Source organism: Asparagus officinalis, chromosome 5, assembly GCF_001876935.1.
Source record: "Asparagus officinalis chromosome 5, Aspof.V1, whole genome shotgun sequence".
Classification (NCBI taxonomy): domain Eukaryota; kingdom Viridiplantae; phylum Streptophyta; class Magnoliopsida; order Asparagales; family Asparagaceae; genus Asparagus; species Asparagus officinalis.
The window spans coordinates 76,324,218-76,346,051 of NC_033798.1; the positions used below are offsets into that span (position 1 = coordinate 76,324,218).

Here is a 21,834-nt window from a genome sequence, read left to right on the forward strand (position 1 = left end):
CTAGAAGAGGATATTTACATGGTTCAGCCGGATGGATATGCTATTGCTGGAAAGAAAAACAGGGTATGCAAACTAAGAATGTCTCTATACGGGCTAAAGCAGTCATCCCATCAGTGGTACTTGAGGTTTGATACTTTTATGTGGGGCAGAAGTACACACGGAGTGAGTATGATCACTGTGTTTATTTCAAGATGCTTCGAGATGGTTCTTGCATCTATTTATTGCTTTACGTGGATGATATGCTTATTGCTGCTAGGAGTAAGCGTGAGAAAGAGCTGCTGAAGGTTTAGTTGAGCAATGAATTTAAGATAAAGGATCTGGGTCCAGCGAAGAGGATACTCGAGATGGAGATAGTGAGGGATAGGAAGCTTGGTAGATTGTCTTTGTCGCGGAGACATTATCTTGAGAAGGTAGTCAGTAGATTTGGCATAGATAGGGCCAAGTCGGTCAGTACTCCCTTGGCAACTCACTTCAGGCTTTATGATTTGTAGTCCTCTACTACTGTAACAGAGAAGGAATACATGTCACAGGTTCCTTATGCTAGTGCGGTTGGCAGCTTGATGTATGCCATGATTTGTACACGTCCCGACATTGCACATGCAGTGAGTTCGGTTAGTCGGTACATGGCTAATCCAGGCAAGACCTATTGGCATGCAGTCAAGTGGATTTTGAGGTATATTCGAGGCACGTTGGATGTTGTTTTGGTCTATGAGAGATCATCGATTTCAGCTGTGATAGGTTATATTGACTCAGATTATGCAGGAGATTTAAACAGGCGTCGGTCTACTACAAGTTACTGTTTTACATTGGCAGGTGGTCCTATATCTTGGCGGTCCATGTTACAGTCAGTGGTTGCGTTGTCTACGATAGAGGCAAAATATATGGCAGTGACAGAAGCAGTAAAAGAGGCTATATGGCTTCGAGATCTGGTTAGTGATTTGGGTGTTACTCGGAGGGATATTACAGTTCTTTGTGATAGTTAGAGTGTCATCCATTTGGCAAAGAACCAAGTTCATCATGCGAGGACCAAGCATATTGATGTTATGTTTTACTTTATCAGATCATCGAGGACAGAGTCGTGATACTAGAGAAAGTTGATACCGAGGAGAATGCAGCTAATATTTTATGGAAGGTTGTACCCGAGGTCAGGTTAGAGCACTGTCTCAACTTGATCCGACTCTCTCAGTGTTGATGCCCCACGGGGGCATGGCCCTTAGGGGCAGATGGCTGTTAGGCCGGGAGGACGACGACGAGCAGGTTACCTTGGCTGGGGATTTCATGCCAAGGTGGAGATGTATGAGCTGATGGAGCTGATAGAAGTGTGTCCTAAAATTGTTCGCCAAGGTAGAGATTGTGGGATTTCGTGGCTCACAGTTTCAATCCATAGAGTTTGAAACAGAATAAGATTACTATATATGTGACAGAATACAGATCCTATAAAATAGGATCCCTATTCTATAGGGATTTCTATTCTTATTCAGAAGTCAGACACGGAACAGGCGTACAGGTTTTCTTTTGTATTCAAACAAGGACACAGACGGTTTTTAGGTCCTATTAAGACTCAGAATAGGAAGCAACGATTGTTATAAATATCTGCCTATTCCAGCGATTAAATCATGGGATTTTTGAGGGAAAACATCATCTATTTCCTGAGTTCTTTTCATGGTATTTCTTTGTATCGAAAGTGTAGGAATCCGTGAGTATAACAGATTACTTTCAGATTGAGAGTTGAGAGAACTGGAAACTGTTCTCAAGAGTTTGTACTTCTCAGATTACTCTTTCATAATAAAGAAGCTCGTCGTTGTCCCGTGGATGTAGGCACGTTGTTGAACCACGTATATCTTGTCTATTTACTGTTACTGATTGCTAGACTCTTACTTTTACTTGCAAGTACCAACTAGATTCGGGCGTGTTTCGGTTTGAAAATACCACATAATTAAGTATTACTTTCCTAGTGGGACACTTTATGCAACCCCTAATTCTTGTCTTAGACACTAACGGATTTAAGTAAGCTTAAGCTGGTTTACTTAAGGATTTCTTATTCATTAATGAGCTTGAGTCCTTAGGGGCCAACATCTAATGAGTTTTAGAAGGCTTGGGTAGGAATTAGTGATTTGTGTGCTAAATCACACACATTATCTTGAATAGGGGTTTTCCCTTAAGAGTATTTTCAAGTGAGTGTCAAATTAAAATACTCAAATCACTTAAGTGAATTCCTACTAACTATATGCAATGCAAAGCCTAAGAATTAAAAGCAGCAAAATGATATCAAAAGGAAAATATTTTTCTTTTTTTAATTATGTTCCACAAACAAACAAATATGAGAGAGAGCCCTTGTTTAGATTTATTATCTTGTTAGTAGTTATTTAAGTGGAGGGCGGATTTTATTATGGTCAACAATAGATTTTTTTTATTATCTCCTAATTGTCTCTAACTGTGAGAAACTAACTAAATGATGGAATTGAAAATATTAGAAAGAGTACGCACCTCTTCGAAAAATCTTCAATCTTCAATCTTCAATCTTCAATCTTCAATCTTCAATCTTCAATCTTCAATTTTCAATCCTCAATCTTCTTCTTCAAATTTGTTCCTTCACAATTAAACAAAAAAAATCAAAGAATTAAAATAGAAAATCCTAATTACAAGCATCTTTCACAATAACGGCACCTAAAACTTGATATGGACATAATAATTATGCACTTAAGTGCAAGAGGATAACTATCAAGTCATAATATAGTTATAATATCGATCCCACGAGGAAGATGTGTAGGAAAAATTCTAAATTGGATCCTAAAAATGTGTGTGGACAAAGAGGAATGAAAGTATAGAGATGTAGAGAGTTTGTGATTATCTACAAATAAAAAAACTAGGACAAGAGCAGAGAAAGAGAGCGAACAAATAAAAAAATAAAGAATTAGGATGGTGGTGTTAGATTGTCTTATGATCGGTATTGTTTAGCTTGGCATTCAACGAATCATTACTGGAAGGCTTACAAGGAGAATTTTCATCCTCCCCATGATAGTGGCTAATGGCCGGCTTATAATGGACCATGTCTATTACCACCTCAGTACAAAAGACAAACAGGATGACCTCATTCTGTGTGCATCGGAGGTACCATGGATTAAGTGCGGGAAGGAGTGGTGTCTAAAATTAAATGTAGTCAACGTAATCAATTTGGTCATAATAGGTCTCGTTGTCCATCAAGAACAAGTAGTTATCAATTAATTGGTAATAAGTTTTTTATGTTTATTTCATGCTATTTATTATAATCTTTGTTAATTCAGCAAGAACTAATATGTTACCAATTGTATGTGTAGGTATATACACTATGCTACATGGGCCGATAAGTGATGACGTCCTCTATGATTAGTTACGACACTGTTCAAAGACTATGGTGGCGTTTGGTTGTTTGCAACTAGAGTTGCAATGCAAGTGTCACTTGCATGCAACTGAGACGTTGCAACTCTTCTTACATGCAACTACAGCTGTAATTGTTTGGTTTAAAATTTAAATTTTATAACTTATAGTTGCAGCTGTTTGATTATGCTTATAACTTAACATATGCAACTCATAAAATATTTTTAAAAAATAATATTTTTTAAAAAGTAATATATTTTTTAAAAATAATATATTTTAAAAAATAATATATTTAAAAAAATATATTTTAAAAAAATAATATATTTTTAATAAATAATATATTTTTAAAAGTTAATATAATATTTTTTAAAATAATATAATATATCATTTAAAATATATATTATTTTTAGAAAATTATATTATTTTAAAAATACATTATTCCAAAAAGCATATTACTTTTGAACAATATATTGTTGCAAAAATAGTATACTTTAATTTACTTATTAATTTTTAAAAATATAATAATATTATTCTTAATATAATGATTACTTAGATAAAATATATTAATTTAATATTATATTAGTTAAAAAAATATTATTCCAAAAACATCATTTATCAAAACTAGTATTATTTTTAATTATATCTCTATTTTAATAACATTATAACTATCAATTTTTAAAAAATATATATTATTTTCGAAAAATGTATAATTATTTTTAAAAACATAATGTGATTTTTGAGAAATATATGATATTATTTTAAAAATTTTATCTATTTTAGTTTATAGCAAAAGTACTTTAAATAAACTGTAATATATTCTATTTTCTAGAACAAATTCTTCATTATTTATTTTATACAATAATATATATTAATAAAAATTATATTATTCAAAAAATATATTATTTTAGAAAAATAATAGTATTCCTGGAAAATTTTATTTTTCAAAAAATATATTATTTTAGAAAAAATATATTATTCAAAAAATATATTATTTTAAAAATATATTATTTTTTAAAAAATATTATTTTAAAAAATAATATATTATTTTAAAGATAATATATTACTTTTAAAACTAACATATTATTTTGAAGAAATTATTATAATAATAATTATTTTAAAAGATTAATGTTGTTTTTTTAAAAACGTTTTTGAAGAAATTATTATAATAAGAATTATTTAAAAGATTATTTTAAACCTTTAATGAATTTAATTTTGAAATATTAAGTAATGATTTTGATTTTAATAAATTTAGGTCAGTTGCAACTAAGTTGCAACTATGACTTGCGGTCATTTTTGACGTAAGTCATATATTACAACTAATGGTTGTTTTGCAACTGTGGTTGCAACTATAACTGTGAGTTGCAGCAAAACAAACAAATGTAACTAGTCAAATTGGACCTAGTTGCATGCAACTGGAGTTGCAACCACTCCAGTTGCGGCCTACCAAACAGCCCCTATGTCATTTTTAGATGTAACAAAACTTGAGGCATACATGCATGAAAGCATTGTAATTCATTATTTTTTATTTTATACTCTAATATTATTTTTTGTTATTGTACAGAGAGCACCGGAGCTAGTTATGGTTGATCAAAGCCTCGAACTTATGCATTGGCCATTTGAGGATGAGCGTACGATTATCGGGGTAGTCCAAGCTAGTTTTCTCACATGCTCAAGGTTACGCTGGATGAAATTACTACTTAGTGCATTAATGGATAGATGGGGGCCAGAGACTAACATTTTTTATCTATGTATCGACGAGTCGAGTATTACTCTCCAAGATGTATCAATAATGCTTGGTCTCCGCATTAATGGTCCTTGTGTTATAGGGACAGATAGACATGCATGACGCCAAGTTTGTGAGAAGTTGTTGGGAGTAGCGTCACCCTCATTGCCCAATGGATGTTAGAATGAAGTGGCTAAAAGATACTTTCACTGCTAGAAAATGAACTATTGCCCACGGAACTTTAGCGACGGAAAATTCTGTCGTTATAAGTCATGTTATAGCGACGGAATTTACCATCGCTATATTTCCGTCGGCAAAAAAGTTTTGCCGACGGAAATTTTACTATTGCCGACGAAAAATTTCCGTCGCCATTACTTTCTCGACAGAAATGTACCGTTGAGAAATTTCCGTCGCTAAAATGGGTTATAGCGACGGAAATTTCCGTCCCTAAAACCAAAAAAGAGAATTTTTTTTAGGCGCGGGCTTTTTTCAATCCGTTCTCCCCAAAAAATTCATCCTACCGCCAAAAAATTCATCCCCGAAAATTTCATCACCCTCTCAAATCCTTAACCCCCTCCACCCCGCACCCTCTCAAGTCCCCAAATTTCATCACCCTCTCTCTCTCTCCCCCCTTCTCAAAATCAAGAACGATGATGGCTTCCTCCTCCTCGTCTTCAGAGTTCACCGCCGACGAACTCGAGGCGGCGGAGGCTCTGATTAAGCTAAAGACCACCGACCCAGATTCCACTCTCTCAGATTTCTTCCCTCGCTGGCTCCAGAAAAAGAAGCGGCTGCTTCCGTATGATGAAAAGAGTAGCGAGAGAGGGAAAAGGTTGAGCCCTGACACTCCTCTCGATGTGCCTCGTTCTCCGATAGCTGGTGACAAGAACCCATTTTCCCGCTTGCCTCCTCTGCTTTCGTGTTCGAAGATGGAGTCTTTGAAGAAGAACGACGACGAGAAACAAGCGGAGGTAATTAATTCGTTAATTAAGGATCTCCCTCTCTAAAACCCTGGAATTTAGGTTAATCTAATCAAGATTATGGTGAATGATGCAGTTGGTGAATAAGAAGAAGGAGCAGATGATGAATGCGGTGTCTCCTACTCAACGCTTCAGGAGGTAATAATTTATCCCTTTTTGTTTGCTTTTAGGTTTTATTTTCATTTTTAATTTATAAAAGGTTTTTTTACCTTTCTTCTCTTTTTTGGGGTCAGTGTATGATGGAGCCGGCGAATCGTTACCCAATCTCCGAGGATGATAATTCTTCGTTGAGACAAATTCCTTCTCCCTTTTCGTTTTTGTGTTACAGGTAATCGTTACCCAATCTGTATGCATCGACCTCAAGGATTTTTTAGCTTCCTCAATGTGTCATTTTATCGAGCATGTTTCTGGCATCTTTTTTCATGTAAACCTTAGAGGTTCTAGCACTGGTTTTTGTTGTAGAATGCTAGTCTTTGGAATTGAATCCTCTTTTGATTTTTTGCAGGATCCTTCACCTAGTTAAGGTTGAAACATTTTAGTTGAACAAGAGGAGAAAAAGCAGCTATGCAAGAAACTCCAAGATGCAGAAAATGAGTGTAAGCACACTAAAGAGCAGTTACAATTTACAAACTTAATTTCATCCTCTTTTTTTAAATGAAATTGTCATTCTTAGTCGAATGATTTAATTTTTTAGAACCTTTGTATTTGTTAACCTACCTGCTTCTGTGCCTCTAGATAAATTTTACTTGCTTTCCAGATTGTAGAGTGATTGCGTTAATGACATATGTGTGTAAAATATAGAAGTACCACTTTATGTTTGTCTTGTGGCTATTTAGAATTTTCAATCTCTGGAGCATGGTCAGATAATTTAACTACCAACAGTGTTTTGTGTTAGTGTTATTCATGTATAATGGTAGTGATTAAATCTTCAATAACAAATTATTTCTTTTAGGATATTTTTCCGCAGCTTTAGTACTAATAAGTACTATAGAAGGGTTAAACTACTCATGCCATACTCTTAACATTCATGCTTTATTGATCTAAATCCTTGATGACTATCATTCTTGTCATTCTTCAATTCAGCCAGCAGTGGAAAAACAAGTAATGGAAGATATCTAAGCAAAGCCGACCTTAGGAAAGATGCACGCAGAATGAGAAATGGGCCGGGAAGAAATTGTATGGGCGCAAGAGTTGAAATTTCAAAGGGATATATGCCTAATAGTTTCGACCAGGTTCTTCTTGATGCTCCTTGTTCTGCCCTTGGTCTTAGACCTCGATTATTTGCTGGGGAGGTAAAGTTTATTTCTACCCTTTTTCTTTATAGTTTTATCTGCTGCTTACATTTGTTCGTTCTTTTGCTGTGTAGGCAATTTTAACTAGTCAATATAGAAAATCTACTACAGCATCTAGGTTACATCTAATTGTTTTTTTGCGAAATGGTAAACATATTTCGAATATTGAAATATGGTTGTTGCTGAACAACATATACCTAGCATTTCCAAATTCATGGAAGGAACATGTAAATTCTTGTTGATGAACTTATCATAAACAACAAAGAAGAAACCTTTCCTGGGGCCTCCACCCATTATTTAGGTGCAGCTAACAAAATGAAAATAAGATACACCAAAACTTTGTGTTTCGAGAGAAATAAAGAGATCGATCTAGAACAGTGCCAGATTTTATTTCTATTATTTTGGACTAGTTTACAGGTAAAACATGTAAATTAAAGCATGACTTGTCCAATGATAATTCCTTCCCTTTTTTTTACGATGGTGGTCTCATCTGGAAGAGAAGCGGGCATACTCATTTTGCAGAAAAATATTCACAGGACAAAACATGACAATTGCGCGATAAACTACACAAATTAGGCTTGCATAGATGCTTATGCTTTATGAGTGTTCTGGACGAAGATGAAGCTAGGAGTTGGTGACTGCAGAATTTTTTTTGTCTCTTAACAGTACTGTTCCCCTCAGGTTAATGAAATGCTCATCAATGTTGGATAAATTTTTTTTTTGTTTTGTTGTGGGAACTCAGCCGCCCTCGTGTTTAACAAAGCTACCTTATTTTTTCTTAATGCCTAACTTCTTTGACAAAGAAGTCTCCTTCTTTGACCAAGTAGACGCCTCAGTTGATGATACAAATTAAGTAATACAACCCTTGACCTTTCCCATGAACCCGAGAAAAATAGGCCTGTATCTCTACTCATGTTGCTTGTATCTATGTAGTCTTCCAGCTGATTGGTGTCCAAGCATCTGGATAAATGGTGGTTGCCTCCTAATTACATGCAGAGAGAGATTTATCACCTTCCTAGTGGGGTTGGGAGATTTGGGAGTTCATTTGTTGACGGATCATAATTAGGCTGATCTAGAAATGGGAACTTCTTATTCTTAGGAGCAAGATTCTTGGCTTTTGGTCTGTGTGGTGTTTGTATGGGTGTTTTTGATGATGGTGTTGTTTTACCTAATGTCTTGTTGGTGCCTTAATGTTCTTGTTGATTATATTTTCCAACTTTAGTAATGATAACTCCGAGCCATTCTTAGTTTACCTACTAGCGGGAGCCATTCTTAGTTTACCTACTAGCGGATGTTGCAAGGATGAAGGAATGAGGATTTGCTGATGGTGGTGGTGATGGAGGGGGTGGGGGTTGAGTGTGGTTGGTGGGTGGTGTTGGGAGATTTGTGGTGGTGGTGATGTTGTTGTTATGTTGTGTTGTGTTGTGGTGAGCGTTATTTGATTGGTTGGTGTCAGGTTTGGTCGTGGTGGGTGGGTGGGTGGCGGCTTTGGTGTGGATTTGGTCGTGGTTGAGGGGGGAGGTGCGGATTTGGTGTGTGTACGCGTGCGTGCGTGTATATAAGAATATGTGCGTGCGTATAATACAGAAGAATATGCCATGATACTCTCTCTTATTGCTATACTTGCATGTCATGCCATATTGTTAACGTTTGATTTATATTTGCAGGCTTGAACTTCTAGACAAGGTGGAGCTTGTGATGAGGATGATGATGATCAGAAGGACTGATTTGTTTTTTTTACCTTTGAAAACAATGAGTGTGTGTTGTATAAACAATATTTATCATGGTGTGTGTTGTATAAATAATTTTAATTATGTTGGGATATTTTTATTAAAATATATGTTATATATGCGTGGGAATGAATATTATACTGCTGATTGAACATGGTTTTAAATTTATTATATTATTGTACAGGTTTTTTCAATTTTTAAAATAATTTTTAAAAAATATTAGAAATATTTAGCCACGGATTAACCGTCGCTATAGACCCTTTTAGCGACGGAAAACATACACGGGGACATGCTAATAGCGACGATTTTTCCATCGCTATTGTAACTTTTAGCGACGGATATTTCCATTGCTAAAAGAAGCATTAGCGACGGATTTTCCGTCGCTAAAAGATACATTAGCGACGGATTTTCCACGGATTTTCCGTCGCTAAAAGTTACATTAGCGACGGAATTTTTTCTTTTTTTTAAAAAAATAGAAAATAGAACGACGGATTTTCCGTTGCTAATTTTCCGTCGCTAACTTTTAGCGACGGAAAATCCGTCGCTAAAAGTAATTTTAGCTACCCTCAATGTACTGACGGTATTTTGGCGACGGAATTTTATTTTTTCCGTCGCTAAAACTTTTAGCGACGGATTTTCGACTTTTAGCGACGGATTTGTTCGTCGCTAAAAGTCTCATTTCTAGCAGTGTTTCTCACACCCGTTGCCAGAAGATGTATCCCAAGTCATGATCCAGCAATATACACAAGCATATATTTTGCACATGATCGGGACGCTTCTATTTCCTAATTCTAGTAAATATAGAGTGCATTTGAGGTAATATAATTTATAATTTGAATATTTATATAATTGAATTGTTTACTTGAATAGAACTAAATGTATTTTTTAATATGATAGGTGGTTACCACTTCTCGAGAACTTGGACACTTGAGGTACATTATCATAGGATAGTGCTGTTTTAGCATACCTATATAGAGAAATGTCCAAAGTGGCTTTTAGACAAAATAAAGAGCTCAAGGGGTGTCTGACTTTATTACAAGTTTGGGCGTGGGAGAGACTAGTTTTGAAACCAAGATTATGCGGGAAATGAGTTTTAGTTGGACAGAGCTGCAGGCAAGCACTTTTGAATCTAACTAATGCAAACTTGATTTAAAATTTTAATGGTATTAGATGCTAAACTTTGATCATTTAAGCAGACGGAACGTCTAAAAATGCTATGATGAGACCCCGGCAAGACAACTAGACTTTTACAAATGAGCTTGATCGCTTGAAATTTTATTAGGTATCGAATTTTAATTTAAGAAAATTTAATCTACCAACCACTTTTTAAGAGTTACTAATATGTGGAATATTTTCTAGTTCAAGTGGTAGCCTACCGTGAGCTCCTACCTCATCTACCACTAATTTGCACGGAGGGGCAAGCTATCTGGAGAGCAAGAGTTCCTCTCATATGCTTTAAAATTATGGAGATGCATATGCCGAATCGCATGCTTAGAAGTTTGGTTTGGCACATCATGTTCCACAAGAAGTTAAAAGAATAGAGAAGTCAACAAAGATGGACATCAGATAAACTAGAAAAATATGTATCATCAACACATATACAGATGGATTGATCAACATCTGACTATAGCGGAGCAAATTGGTCCTCCTTTGCAGGAATCAGATTTATAGAGGGATTATACTATTTAGATATGTATATGAGGTGAATTTAAATTTTTTATGCACAGGAAATATTGTATATACGCTGGATATAAGTTGGAATAGAAGCGTGCATGGTTTGGGTTTTCTGTAAAACACACAGGACTACTAGTGTCGTGTGCTTTCTAGGTTGTGCTTAGGAGGTGATTAGTGAACTCTAAACACATAGGACTAGTGGTCCGTGTATTTTCAACATCAAATTTTACAAAATTAACACTTTTCTTGGCCAGCATTGATGAGCTGGCTAAAAAAAGGTCGAATTTGCTAATTATTTAGCAAAAAGATCATTTTTACTAATTATTTTTTAAAAATAATAATTTTTTTTTAAATTTATCCTTGAATCTAATTAAAGACTGCTATGGAAAAGGCTTGGGGTAATATCAAAAGAGCATTCGGCAAAAAAATCCAAAATTTTAAATGCTTATTGCATGGCGTATTGACTTTCTTGATTCACTTAATGCTACAAGACTTTTAGTGATAAAAATTTTGTGTTATTTTTTTTCCCTCTCCGTACTTCAGTTCTTTTGATCATGGTGGCAATCTTTGCCTCGACGTTCTTTCCATTATCAAATTTCTCCGTTAAAGATTCGAAATATAAATAATTTGGGATAGATAGAAAATTGAAGTGTGGATCCTCAATAGTTACGAATTACTCACATTTGATATCTTTTTTTTTTTTTTGTTCGACATCTTTTCTGAAGAAGAGATTACGGGAAGTTAATAGAGCACCCATATCTATCACATGTTATTGGGCTAAATACCCATATTGGTATTTTAATTCCACCCTATTTACCAAGAAGGTATTTTAATTAGGCAAACCTGCTTTAAGGCATTTTAATTGGTTTAACTTACCAACAATGTCCTTTTTCTCGCCGGCGACCAGCTTTCCGGCTAGAGCTCGTCACGTGCGTGGCACGTGATGACTTAAACTGTTTTTAGCTGCTGATATGGCACGGATTTTCTAACGTTGCAGTATATAAATACGGGAATTAACCCTCTAAAAATCCCAATTCACCCAAAATAGGACAGATCCGTGCCACATCAGCAGATAAATAACATTTTAAGTCATCACGTGTCACACACGTGACGAGCTCTCGCCGGAAAACTGGTCGCCGACGAGAAAAATGGTCTTGTTGGTAAGTTGAATCAATTATAATACCTTAAAGCAGATTTGCCTAATTAAAATACCTTCTTGGTAAATATGGTAGAATTAAAATACCAATATGGGTATTTAGCCCATGTTATTGTAGAATTTGGCAGTCCCAATTGCGCAGCTAATTCTATAGTATATTATAGTCCATCCTATGATAAAATAAACTATGTTTGCTTATGCATTTCTCCTTGAGCAAGCAATTTGAAGTTACTTAAGAATTAGTTTACGAATGCAATGGCTGCTGAAATAACAATTTCCTTTGACATTGAAATTATTTGCTAGTTCCTCCAGTTTATCTCAACAAATGATTAAGTTTCTCAAACATGCTTTATAGTACTTTTTAATTAAAATTATATAACATTGACGCCTTTAGATGTATATGATTTGTGCTCTGAATGGACGTAACGTCAAATTGTATCGTGCTTTTTTATTAAATTTGTAACTAGGTGAAAAATAGGCTTCACATGAGAATCAAAATATGTAGTTCTACTAAAAATGTAGCAGTTATAGGTGTAAACATGGTGAATGGTTATACTTTTGATTGTCCTTTTTGGTGTTGAAGTTTAATAATATGACATATCGTCAAATTTCATACTGTTTTTTATAATGAAAAATTAAATATTATGAAAAGTAAGAAAAAAAATAAGAGAACAAAATAGGGGTAAACAATAAGAATAAGGGAGAGGAAAGTAGCACTCAAAATTATAAATCAAGGAAATCAATAATGTGTGAGAAATAACACTCATACGTCCACCATCGGACGTGGTAAAATACTAGTTGAGTCATCTACTCCTCTATGCTTAAAGGAAAATCCAAAGAGTTACTGTTTATACTACAGCAAATACTATAAGTTACTGTTTATGTTACAGTAATTTACTGTATTATAAATTGCAAACTAAATTAAATGTATTAAAACTTGAATGCTTCTTTAAGTATAAAGGAGCAGGTGTGATTTATATATTAAATATATTAAAACTTAGATCCTTCTTTAAGTATAAGAGAGTCCTTATGGTATTTACTCACCCAAGAAACAGTATTTATAAAATAATGCAATAAGAGCCCTAGTCAACTCTCAAGAGTTCTAGGCATTCGACTTCTCAGTCGAATTTCAAGCCCTTGGAACCTTATCAGGAATAAACCCAAGGCACAATCATGGAGTCCTCGGATCTGCCAACTCATCAAGCCGACACTCTGGTGTCGACATGAAAGGCGATATGATTCGACACGAGAGATCCTGACCTCCCGGACGAGTCGACATCTTTATATCGACTCGAAAGACGATTCTTAGCTAATGCAAGACGACATTCCAACCAGTCGAACAGGCTGACATTTCTGAGTCAACACGAAAGACGGTATCGGTCGACCCTATCATCGAGGACAACCCTATTCAGGGCACTCGACCACTCAATGGGGCATTTCTCAAAAACGACTTAAGGGACATTCCCTGCTGTCAACTAAATTGAGAGCTCGACCCCGGCCTCAAGCCTCTCCCCCAGAGCAAATGTTGACGCCTCAGTCCACTTTGGACAAGCCTTATCCAGATTTTGGTCTGACAGATCTCCATGACTTGTCAATTCAACCACTTCCTAGAAAAATGCGGAGACACTCTCTCCCATAATGAAGTAACTCCCTCTCCAATCGTCAGCCGGCATCTGTGAAGCAAGGGACGACTCAGTATGCCCACGTGACTTCTGCCACACTCACAAGTCACTTCACGGACATCGCGGAGACACCATCTCTCATGTTGAAATAACTTCCCCTCCAGTCGTCAGCCGATACCTGTAGGGCAAGGGATGACTCACCTTCAAGCTCACACTTTGTCACCGTCACTCTGTATGGCCGAAATAACCAGTCTGCCATAGACATCCACTCTAGAGATGAAGGCGGTTCACCGCCAAAAGGGAGGAGAATCGAACCTAACAAAAGACTCTTAGAGCATTTTAAATCTTCCTCCGGATCTAAACCTGAGAGATGATAATCTCTAATGCATATAGCATAAGAACATACAATTCTAAACTCCGCTCGAGCTTAAGTTCATCAACTAACTTGACAGTCGGAGGAATCATGGGGGAACCGGTCCCCGCCCTCTCACGGGTTCTTCTTGTCTGGTGTGAACATCAAATCCTCGTTCAAGAACTAAGCATAAAGTCGAAGAAGGGAGCGGGTCCTCCATCATCCTTCATCACCCCGCAACCATCCTCTTCTGGATTAATTGGCTGTTTGATATTGAGCATCAACAAGAATGAATATGATTTTTAATTTTAAACAAATAATAATTAAATTAAATGTATTAAAACTTAGAAAAAAATAAGTTTAAAATACAGTGCTTAATTAAAAAAATTAAGAGGCTGTACGTTACAGGGGCACACACGGTAGTAGCTTGCAAAGCAAAAACCCTTTCATGAGATTGGTCTGGTAAGGGCCTGTTTGGTTATTTCCTAAAAAACCAAGAAATAGAAATGAAAACCAAGAAAACTCAAAAAGTACAATTTCATCCATTTTCATCCCTAAAACTCACTCATAATATCATAATATCTAATAAAATATTATTTTTATCCAACAACTCATCCATCACATCTAATAAAATATTATTTTCATCCAACAACTCATCCACCACATCTAATAAAATATTATTTTCATCTAACAACTCATCCATCATATCTAATAAAATATTATTTTTATCCACAACATCACTTAGAGGCTGTTTGGTTCCTGTTTTTTGGGTGGTAAGAGTGTGGAAAGCTGTCAAAAATGTTAGTTTTTTGGCAGCTTTCCCCCAAAATCACCTCTTAAAAAGGTGATTTTGGGGGAAAGCTGCCAAAAAGCTAACATTTTTGGCAGCTTTCTCCTTTTTTACCACCCAAAAAAACATATCCAAACAGCCCATCAACTCAACTCATCTTATCATTTCAAATCACTCACATCATCCAATAAGATGGTGACAACTCATTTCATCTCATTAACATTTTATTTTCACCCATTTCCTCCCAAAAAGCTAGGAAAACAATTTCCTTAAGTGTGAGTTACATCATCCAATAATATAATGACAACTCATCTCATCTCATCTATTTTCTTATTTTTAAGAACGAACCAAACAAAAGAAAACAACCTATTACAAGAAATATGTTTCTTATAATTTATTTCCTTATTTTTTTCGCCAACCAAACAACATCAAAACAAGTTTTCTTAAAAAATCACTCACATCATCCTATAATAAGGTGACAACTCATCTCATCTTCATTTCTTTAATTTCCTTCTTTTTTTTTTTAGCAAACCAAACACTCCCAAAACAATTGTTCTGAGAAATAGGCAAACAAACAGACCCTAATTGGATGAATCCGACAGAACCAGCGAGACGGATGAAGCAATCCAGTTTTAGTGGTGAAAATCGAGCTCAGGTTTTATACCCCCAAGACTCCAAAACCCCGTTGCTACTCATCTGAATCCAGTACTCTCCGCCTGTGTGGACCCCACTGGAAAAATTCCGTTCACGCCCCTCGGACACCCTCCCCCCGCCACCGGCCAATCGCAGGTCATCGAGGTCGACAAGTTCACCATGATGCGGCGCTGCGATCTCCCCGCGCGCGATCTCCGGCTCCTCGATCCCCTCTTTGTTTACCCCTCCACGATTCTCGGTCGAGAGAAGGCGATTGTTGTCAATCTCGAGCAGATCAGATGCATAATCACTGCAGATGAGGTTTTGCTTCTCAATTCTCTTGACGGGTATGTGATTCAGTATGTGGTGGAGCTTCAGCGGCGGCTGATGGCGGGGAACAATTCGGTCGAGAGCTGAAATGAGCTTCACGGGACTTTGCCTTTTGAGTTCCGGGCGCTTGAGGTTGCGCTCGAGGCTGCTTGTACTTTCCTCGATGCTCAGGTTCGTTTCTCTGTGAGATCCTAGGGTCTATTTATTTATTTATTTATTTTTACTGGGAAAGTGATTATCCTCTAAAGTTTGCATTTTGAGCTGTAATTGCGTGTGATACGGTAGACCTTTGTGGATGATTTTATTGGCTGCAATTGGTTCTGGGGTCTATTTGCAAGTTACAAGGGAAACCTTTTGCATTTGGGGTTCAGGTTGTTGATAGTAGTTACTGATAACGATAACGTGATAGTGTGGAATCAGACGAGGAATGTAAAAAAGGGAGAGCGTTTGCTAGGTGTTGTGTTACACTAGGAACATAATAATTAAATGTTTTGAGGTTTGAATCGCATCTAAGGATGACACGGTGTAGTTTGGTTTTGGCAGTGTAGTATTATCGAGCATATTCTCTATTGAACACTGGGATACTAAATGATCTTTGGCGAGTATATCTTATGAGTCACACACTTCTCATGTAACTGGAAAAGAAGAATGCGTTATCATTTGATAAGCGAGAAGCTTAAAGAAATTCTAGAATGTACATACAATGGAAGTGATGCCATGTGGAGATTTTTTTAGTCACCACCAGATGTTTGCATTTTGCAGTATGAAAGAATTTGATCTGAAGCCTGAAGCGCCATCCCAACAAAATTTTCATATGGTGCAGGCGTATTATAGTACATTTGTGTTCGAGTTAGGGTTTTAACCCTATATATACATGTTTTCTGGTTTCTAGACAGTGAGAAAACATAGAAAGATTGAATGCTTATAAAGAGAGCTAAATAAATCTATCAGATTTTCTCGAGAGAACGAAAATCTGCTCTGCCAAGAACCTAGCCAAGTTTGGGGTGAACCTCTGTTGAATCTCGTGTCTCACTGGTTGATTTTCTATTCTTTATTTTTGTTGAGTTCTTTATCTTTCGCTATACATATGTTGAGAACTGTGTGGTTCCGCCGATTAGTAAAGTGAATCCCTAACAGGGAGAATTTGAAGAAGTGTTAACGAGTGTTATATTACTACCTATGTCATCCATCCAAGTCATACTTTTGTTAGTCGAGTCCTAATATCATGAATAAGTAAACAAATATCGTTGCATAGAGATTATTGTTCCATACGTTATGGATCAACACATGCACACACGCACACATGCATATCTCTTGTTCCTCCTCCTTAGAAATTGCATGTTGGACACTTTAGTACACTTGACACATGTATCATGTGTCCATATGACAACACACTGTTAATAAGACGTATTAGAGCCTACTTGATACAATTTAGTATTGACATGACACTATAAGAGTACTGAGTTTGCAGTGTACAGATTATAACTACATGAAAGCATTATATTGGGTTTGCTGACTAAGTGTTCAAGTATCCAACACACCAAGAACCCTAGAATCGGAATCGATGAGAAGTAGACAATTGGGTTTAAGTTCATTATTTATATAATATAGAAATTTGAAAAATGCGGTATCCTGGAATCCATTTATTTGCAAAAGCAAATAACATCGTGTCTACAAATCACATTTCATTGTGATAATCATCGTTTACTTATCAATTTTATTCTTTGTACTGGATACTTATTGTTGAGCATTGTTGAAGATAACGATAACATATTGCATGGGTACTTCTATTTGGAGCCGTACCGTGTCGTACCCATACCCAACACCGAAACTTTAGGGGACACTTCTTGAATATTTGCATACACCTATTCAAATGTGTACCCAATTATATAACACATGTTATAATTTAAAACATTCGTCATATACTTCTTGGATGCATATCATACACTTCACATGCAATTCTTTGTGATTCTTGAAACTCGTTGGATATAAGTTGGGTTCATTTTGGCTCGTACCCAGTTCAAAACTATGATTGTAAAGTGACTTTTGGATATCAAATTAAAAAACAAGCACTTTTCTAATTTATAAATCTATATTATTAAAGACATATAAGTGTTATAGGAATTTTTCTTCATAGCACATGAAATAAAAAAATAATGTTGCTCTTATATATATATATATATATATATAGCTGTGTCCTTGTACCCTTCCTTTCACAAATTTGCCATGTCTTGCACACCCGCCGCACCTATACCCGTGTAACTTAGCATATAACATAGCATCCTTCCTCTCCATAACTTAAACCCGATACAATGTAGCACATAATGTAAGTTACGTGTTTTGTTGGTTTTTGATTTTAAACAAATATAAAAAGATTCCATAATAATTTTATAAATAGGAACATGATTTCAAAGTTTATCTTTTAAGAAAAATTAAAAGCTCAACTAATTTACTAACAAGCATGCTACAATTTGACATGTAGTTCATTCTTGAAAAATTATCATTTCATCATCACAAGATTAAGGATCTCACCAAAAATATGAATCATGCCAACGTAGAAGACATTGACTGTTTGTAGTGTGTTTATCCCCTCTCCTCGTTATGCGTTTGCTTTTTTGTTTTTTCATTTCTGTAGAAAATGAAAGCTTCGCCATGGACTTTCTGATCTGTTTAGGCTGTTTACAAATCAAATATACAAGCTTTCTCGTTGTATTTTTCCCTCCATATGGAGCTTTCCTTCTTTTTATGCTCTAGTTGCTTTGGAGTTCTGAATGCTATGTCCTATTCCCTATATATTTTCCCTGTTCTATACTGTAGAGTAAGTCCATCATGTTAACCTTTCATGTGCTATCTGCCTATCATGTGTTTAAGCTTCAAATTAATTTTGTTTCGTGCTTTAGTTTTTAGCAATATTTATTTGCATTTTCTAGTCTATAAATAGTCAAGGGACTGGAATTTTGTCATTTATCAGGCAGCTGAACTAGAAATCGAGGCATATCCCTTGTTAGATGAGCTCACATCAAAGATCAGTACCCTGAACCTAGAACGAGTCCGTCGTTTGAAAAGTCGACTAGTTGCATTAACACGGAGAGTACAGAAGGTAGAGCTTATAATGCAATGCCATTTGAATTAGTTTTTTTTTTCGCTCATCTTATTTCTTTAATCTTCTTTTTATAGGTTAGGGATGAAATAGAGCAACTAATGGATGATGATGGTGATATGGCTGAAATGTATCTGACTGAAAAGAAAAGGCGTATGGAATCATTTTTTGGTGATCAATCATTACAAGGGTACAGTTCTACTGGGCCTGGGGTGTCTGTTTCTGCTCCAGTTTCTCCTGTGTCTTCACCACCTGAGTCACGAAGACTTGAGAAGGCACTAAGCTTTGCTAGAAGCAGGCACAGTAGTATGAAAAGTTCAGACAGTACCAAAGAAAATATAGAAGAGCTGGAGATGTTGTTGGAAGCTTATTTCGTGGTCATTGATAGCACTCTTAACAAATTAACTTCGGTAACTTGTGTTTCTTAGCAAGTTTAATCTTCTGTTTATCCTTTGTCAACATTGTTGTGGTCTTGATTCTAAAATTTGTTGTCTACTTTATTTTTTCAGCTAAAGGAGTACATTGATGACACAGAAGATTTCATAAACATTCAACTGGTAATTTACCCTTTTCTTTCCTTTTTTTAAGTATGTGATCAAAGCTACACCATGTTTGGCTGTGATAACATGATAAGCTAATATTCTATGACCATATATGGCTGTATGTGGATGCTGAGGAAGTGAAGACAGGGAAAGTACATTGCAGACTGTGATCTAAGTTGGCTAGTGAATAGTCAACCAGAAATTCTGCACATCAATTTTCCTTGCATCCACTTGCCCTAATTAAAATCTTAAAGAAAGCAAGTATATATCTAGTTAGGTTTTGCTGATAATTATAAGTCTGTGCAAAATGCAACCATGTTTCTATATTTGGGGCAAAGGTAATCATTGTATCATGGCCCTTCTTGTCTAGTGAAAACAAAAACATAATCAAAGCCTTTCACCTAAATTTGCTTGGCAGTAGAACATAAGACTTCATGAAATATTTTTTTAAAACAATTATGATAAATATCAAACCAGGAATTGCTTGCCGTTTCTAGGCTTCGAGCTGCTTTATTTCATAATGCATTATCGTGGTTTCCAAGGTTACAGTATTTCTCATGTTGATGCTAGATAAAAGTAAAAATATTGATTTGTTTTTATCTATCAGCCGGCTGGGTCTAAGCTACCATAAAATATGTATATTGGTCCTCTAGGTGTAGGCCACCCTGGACCTTGAAATTTCATTGAAATGCGTGTCTGTTTTGTGTGATTTATAGCCCCGCAGTCAACCTGGTCCCTTCTTAGAGTTCTGTGTGATTTCTTGGATGGGTATGCAAGCTAGTGTGAGATGTGTGTTATGGTGGCAGTGTGCTCCTATTCACATTCCTTTCAGTTAGTGACCATTAATCCTAGGGTTTTTCAATAGTTGGCGCAAGGTTAGAAATTTGAATGGATTGAGCCACTCGTTCTATCCTTGGCAGCAAAGCTTACCCTAGCTCACATATTATGACAGTGAGGACAAATAATCTGTGTATTAAGCATGTATGTGGCTATCCTTCCTTTTTAAGCCAGAATGGCGCTTTCTTTTGTATAGTTAACTCAACTATTGGAGGGGGAAAAGTCAGACTTATGGAGATTTGCTACTCTTGATTGAAGCTGCAAACTGGAGATTCAAATTACTATAATCCTATTGATTAAATAATTACCATATGTAATCATCAAAATTAAACACAATTTCGGTGCTTCATCCCATCTACGTCCTTATGCCTTTGACTCAAAGTTGTTGAAAAAATGTTGATTATCATCATAGTAAATATGATATAGCTACATTGTAGCAGAAACACTTTCTCATGTCACTTCACTTGAAGTTAAAGAGAATAGTTCAAATTTAGCAATAATCACAGTAATGATCCCTAGTAGTTCAGGTTTCTTCGAATTAGGGAGGTTTCAAGTTCAACTTCAGACTTGCCATTCATCCCCGTCTGTGGTGTGGCTCAAATCAGTCGTGTATGCTCTCTGCTATTGTCATATACTTCACTGATGTTGCTTTGGGTGTTCTTCTTTAAGCTCCAGTTCAACAATTATAGTTCTACTCTTTGCTTCTTGAGAAAAAATTTAGTTATAGTTTTGGCATCACTTAAGTGCCCTGAAATGTTGATCAGTTGATCTTTATTTGTTGATCAATGAATGATATAAGTTAATATCTTGTTCAAAATTTCCATTTAGTTGAACTAGCAATTTATGATCCTAAAGAAATAAAATTTCGTGGGGATCTATATAATGACGAGTCTAACTTGGTTAATCTCTGCGAAATCTATATAATGACGAGTCTAACTTGGTTAATCTCTGCGAAATTACATATCGTACGCTTTCCGCCATTTTAATATATGCACTGAATGACAACTCACTTTCCTTCTGTTTTCAGGATAATGTCCGAAATCAGCTGATCCAATTTGAGCTTATACTGACAACGGCAACATTTATCGTTACCATCTTCAGTGTGGTCGCTGGAATCTTTGGCATGAACTTTGAGATACCGCTGTTTAATGATCCGAGTGCATTCGACTGGGTGTTGATAATCACAGGGACTTGTGGTGCCATAATATTCTGTTGCTTCCTGTTTTATTTCAAGTACAGAAGATTAATGCCCCTGTAGATGGTATACATTAAGTATACAACATGGAGAGGGGGGGGGGGGGGGGGGATAGTAATCTCTGCACTGTCTTCCTTAAACGAGGTGATTATAGGGTAAGAGTTGAGGTTCTTCAAATTCTAATTCTTCTTTTAGTAGGAGAATTTGAGGCTCTTAATTGATTACTCCTATTGATGTATATATCATTCTTCCTGCTCCTCAGCCTAATGGATAGGTGCACAAGTAGATTCTGATACTGCTGTAAAGAGCTCGATGGTACTCTATACTATATCAAATAATATATCATTTGATATTTGAAGTCTCAAACTTAAACTGAAGGGTGTACTTCATTTGTTTTTTAGTTTTTATTTTTGTGATTCCTTGCATCGATTTGCGCGACTTGTTCTATAGCGAATCTTGTTTAAGTGATGCCCAGATTTCCAATATGAACATCTCCTTTTTAGAAGGACCGTGCTGTTTGG

At 35.9% G+C, this 21,834-nt stretch overlaps 1 protein-coding gene across 1 annotated transcript; it reads left to right on the forward strand.

The window, feature by feature from the left end:
• On the forward strand, nucleotides 5,734–21,665 carry LOC109842034 (magnesium transporter MRS2-1-like). Its single transcript, XM_020410951.1, is given in 12 exon segments — nucleotides 5,734–6,051; nucleotides 6,137–6,172; nucleotides 6,389–6,509; nucleotides 6,600–6,656; nucleotides 7,144–7,352; nucleotides 7,427–7,579; nucleotides 9,980–10,014; nucleotides 15,327–15,810; nucleotides 18,611–18,739; nucleotides 18,817–19,149; nucleotides 19,249–19,296; nucleotides 21,146–21,665. Coding segments are annotated over 12 exon segments (2,154 nt in total). The 3' UTR covers nucleotides 21,377–21,665.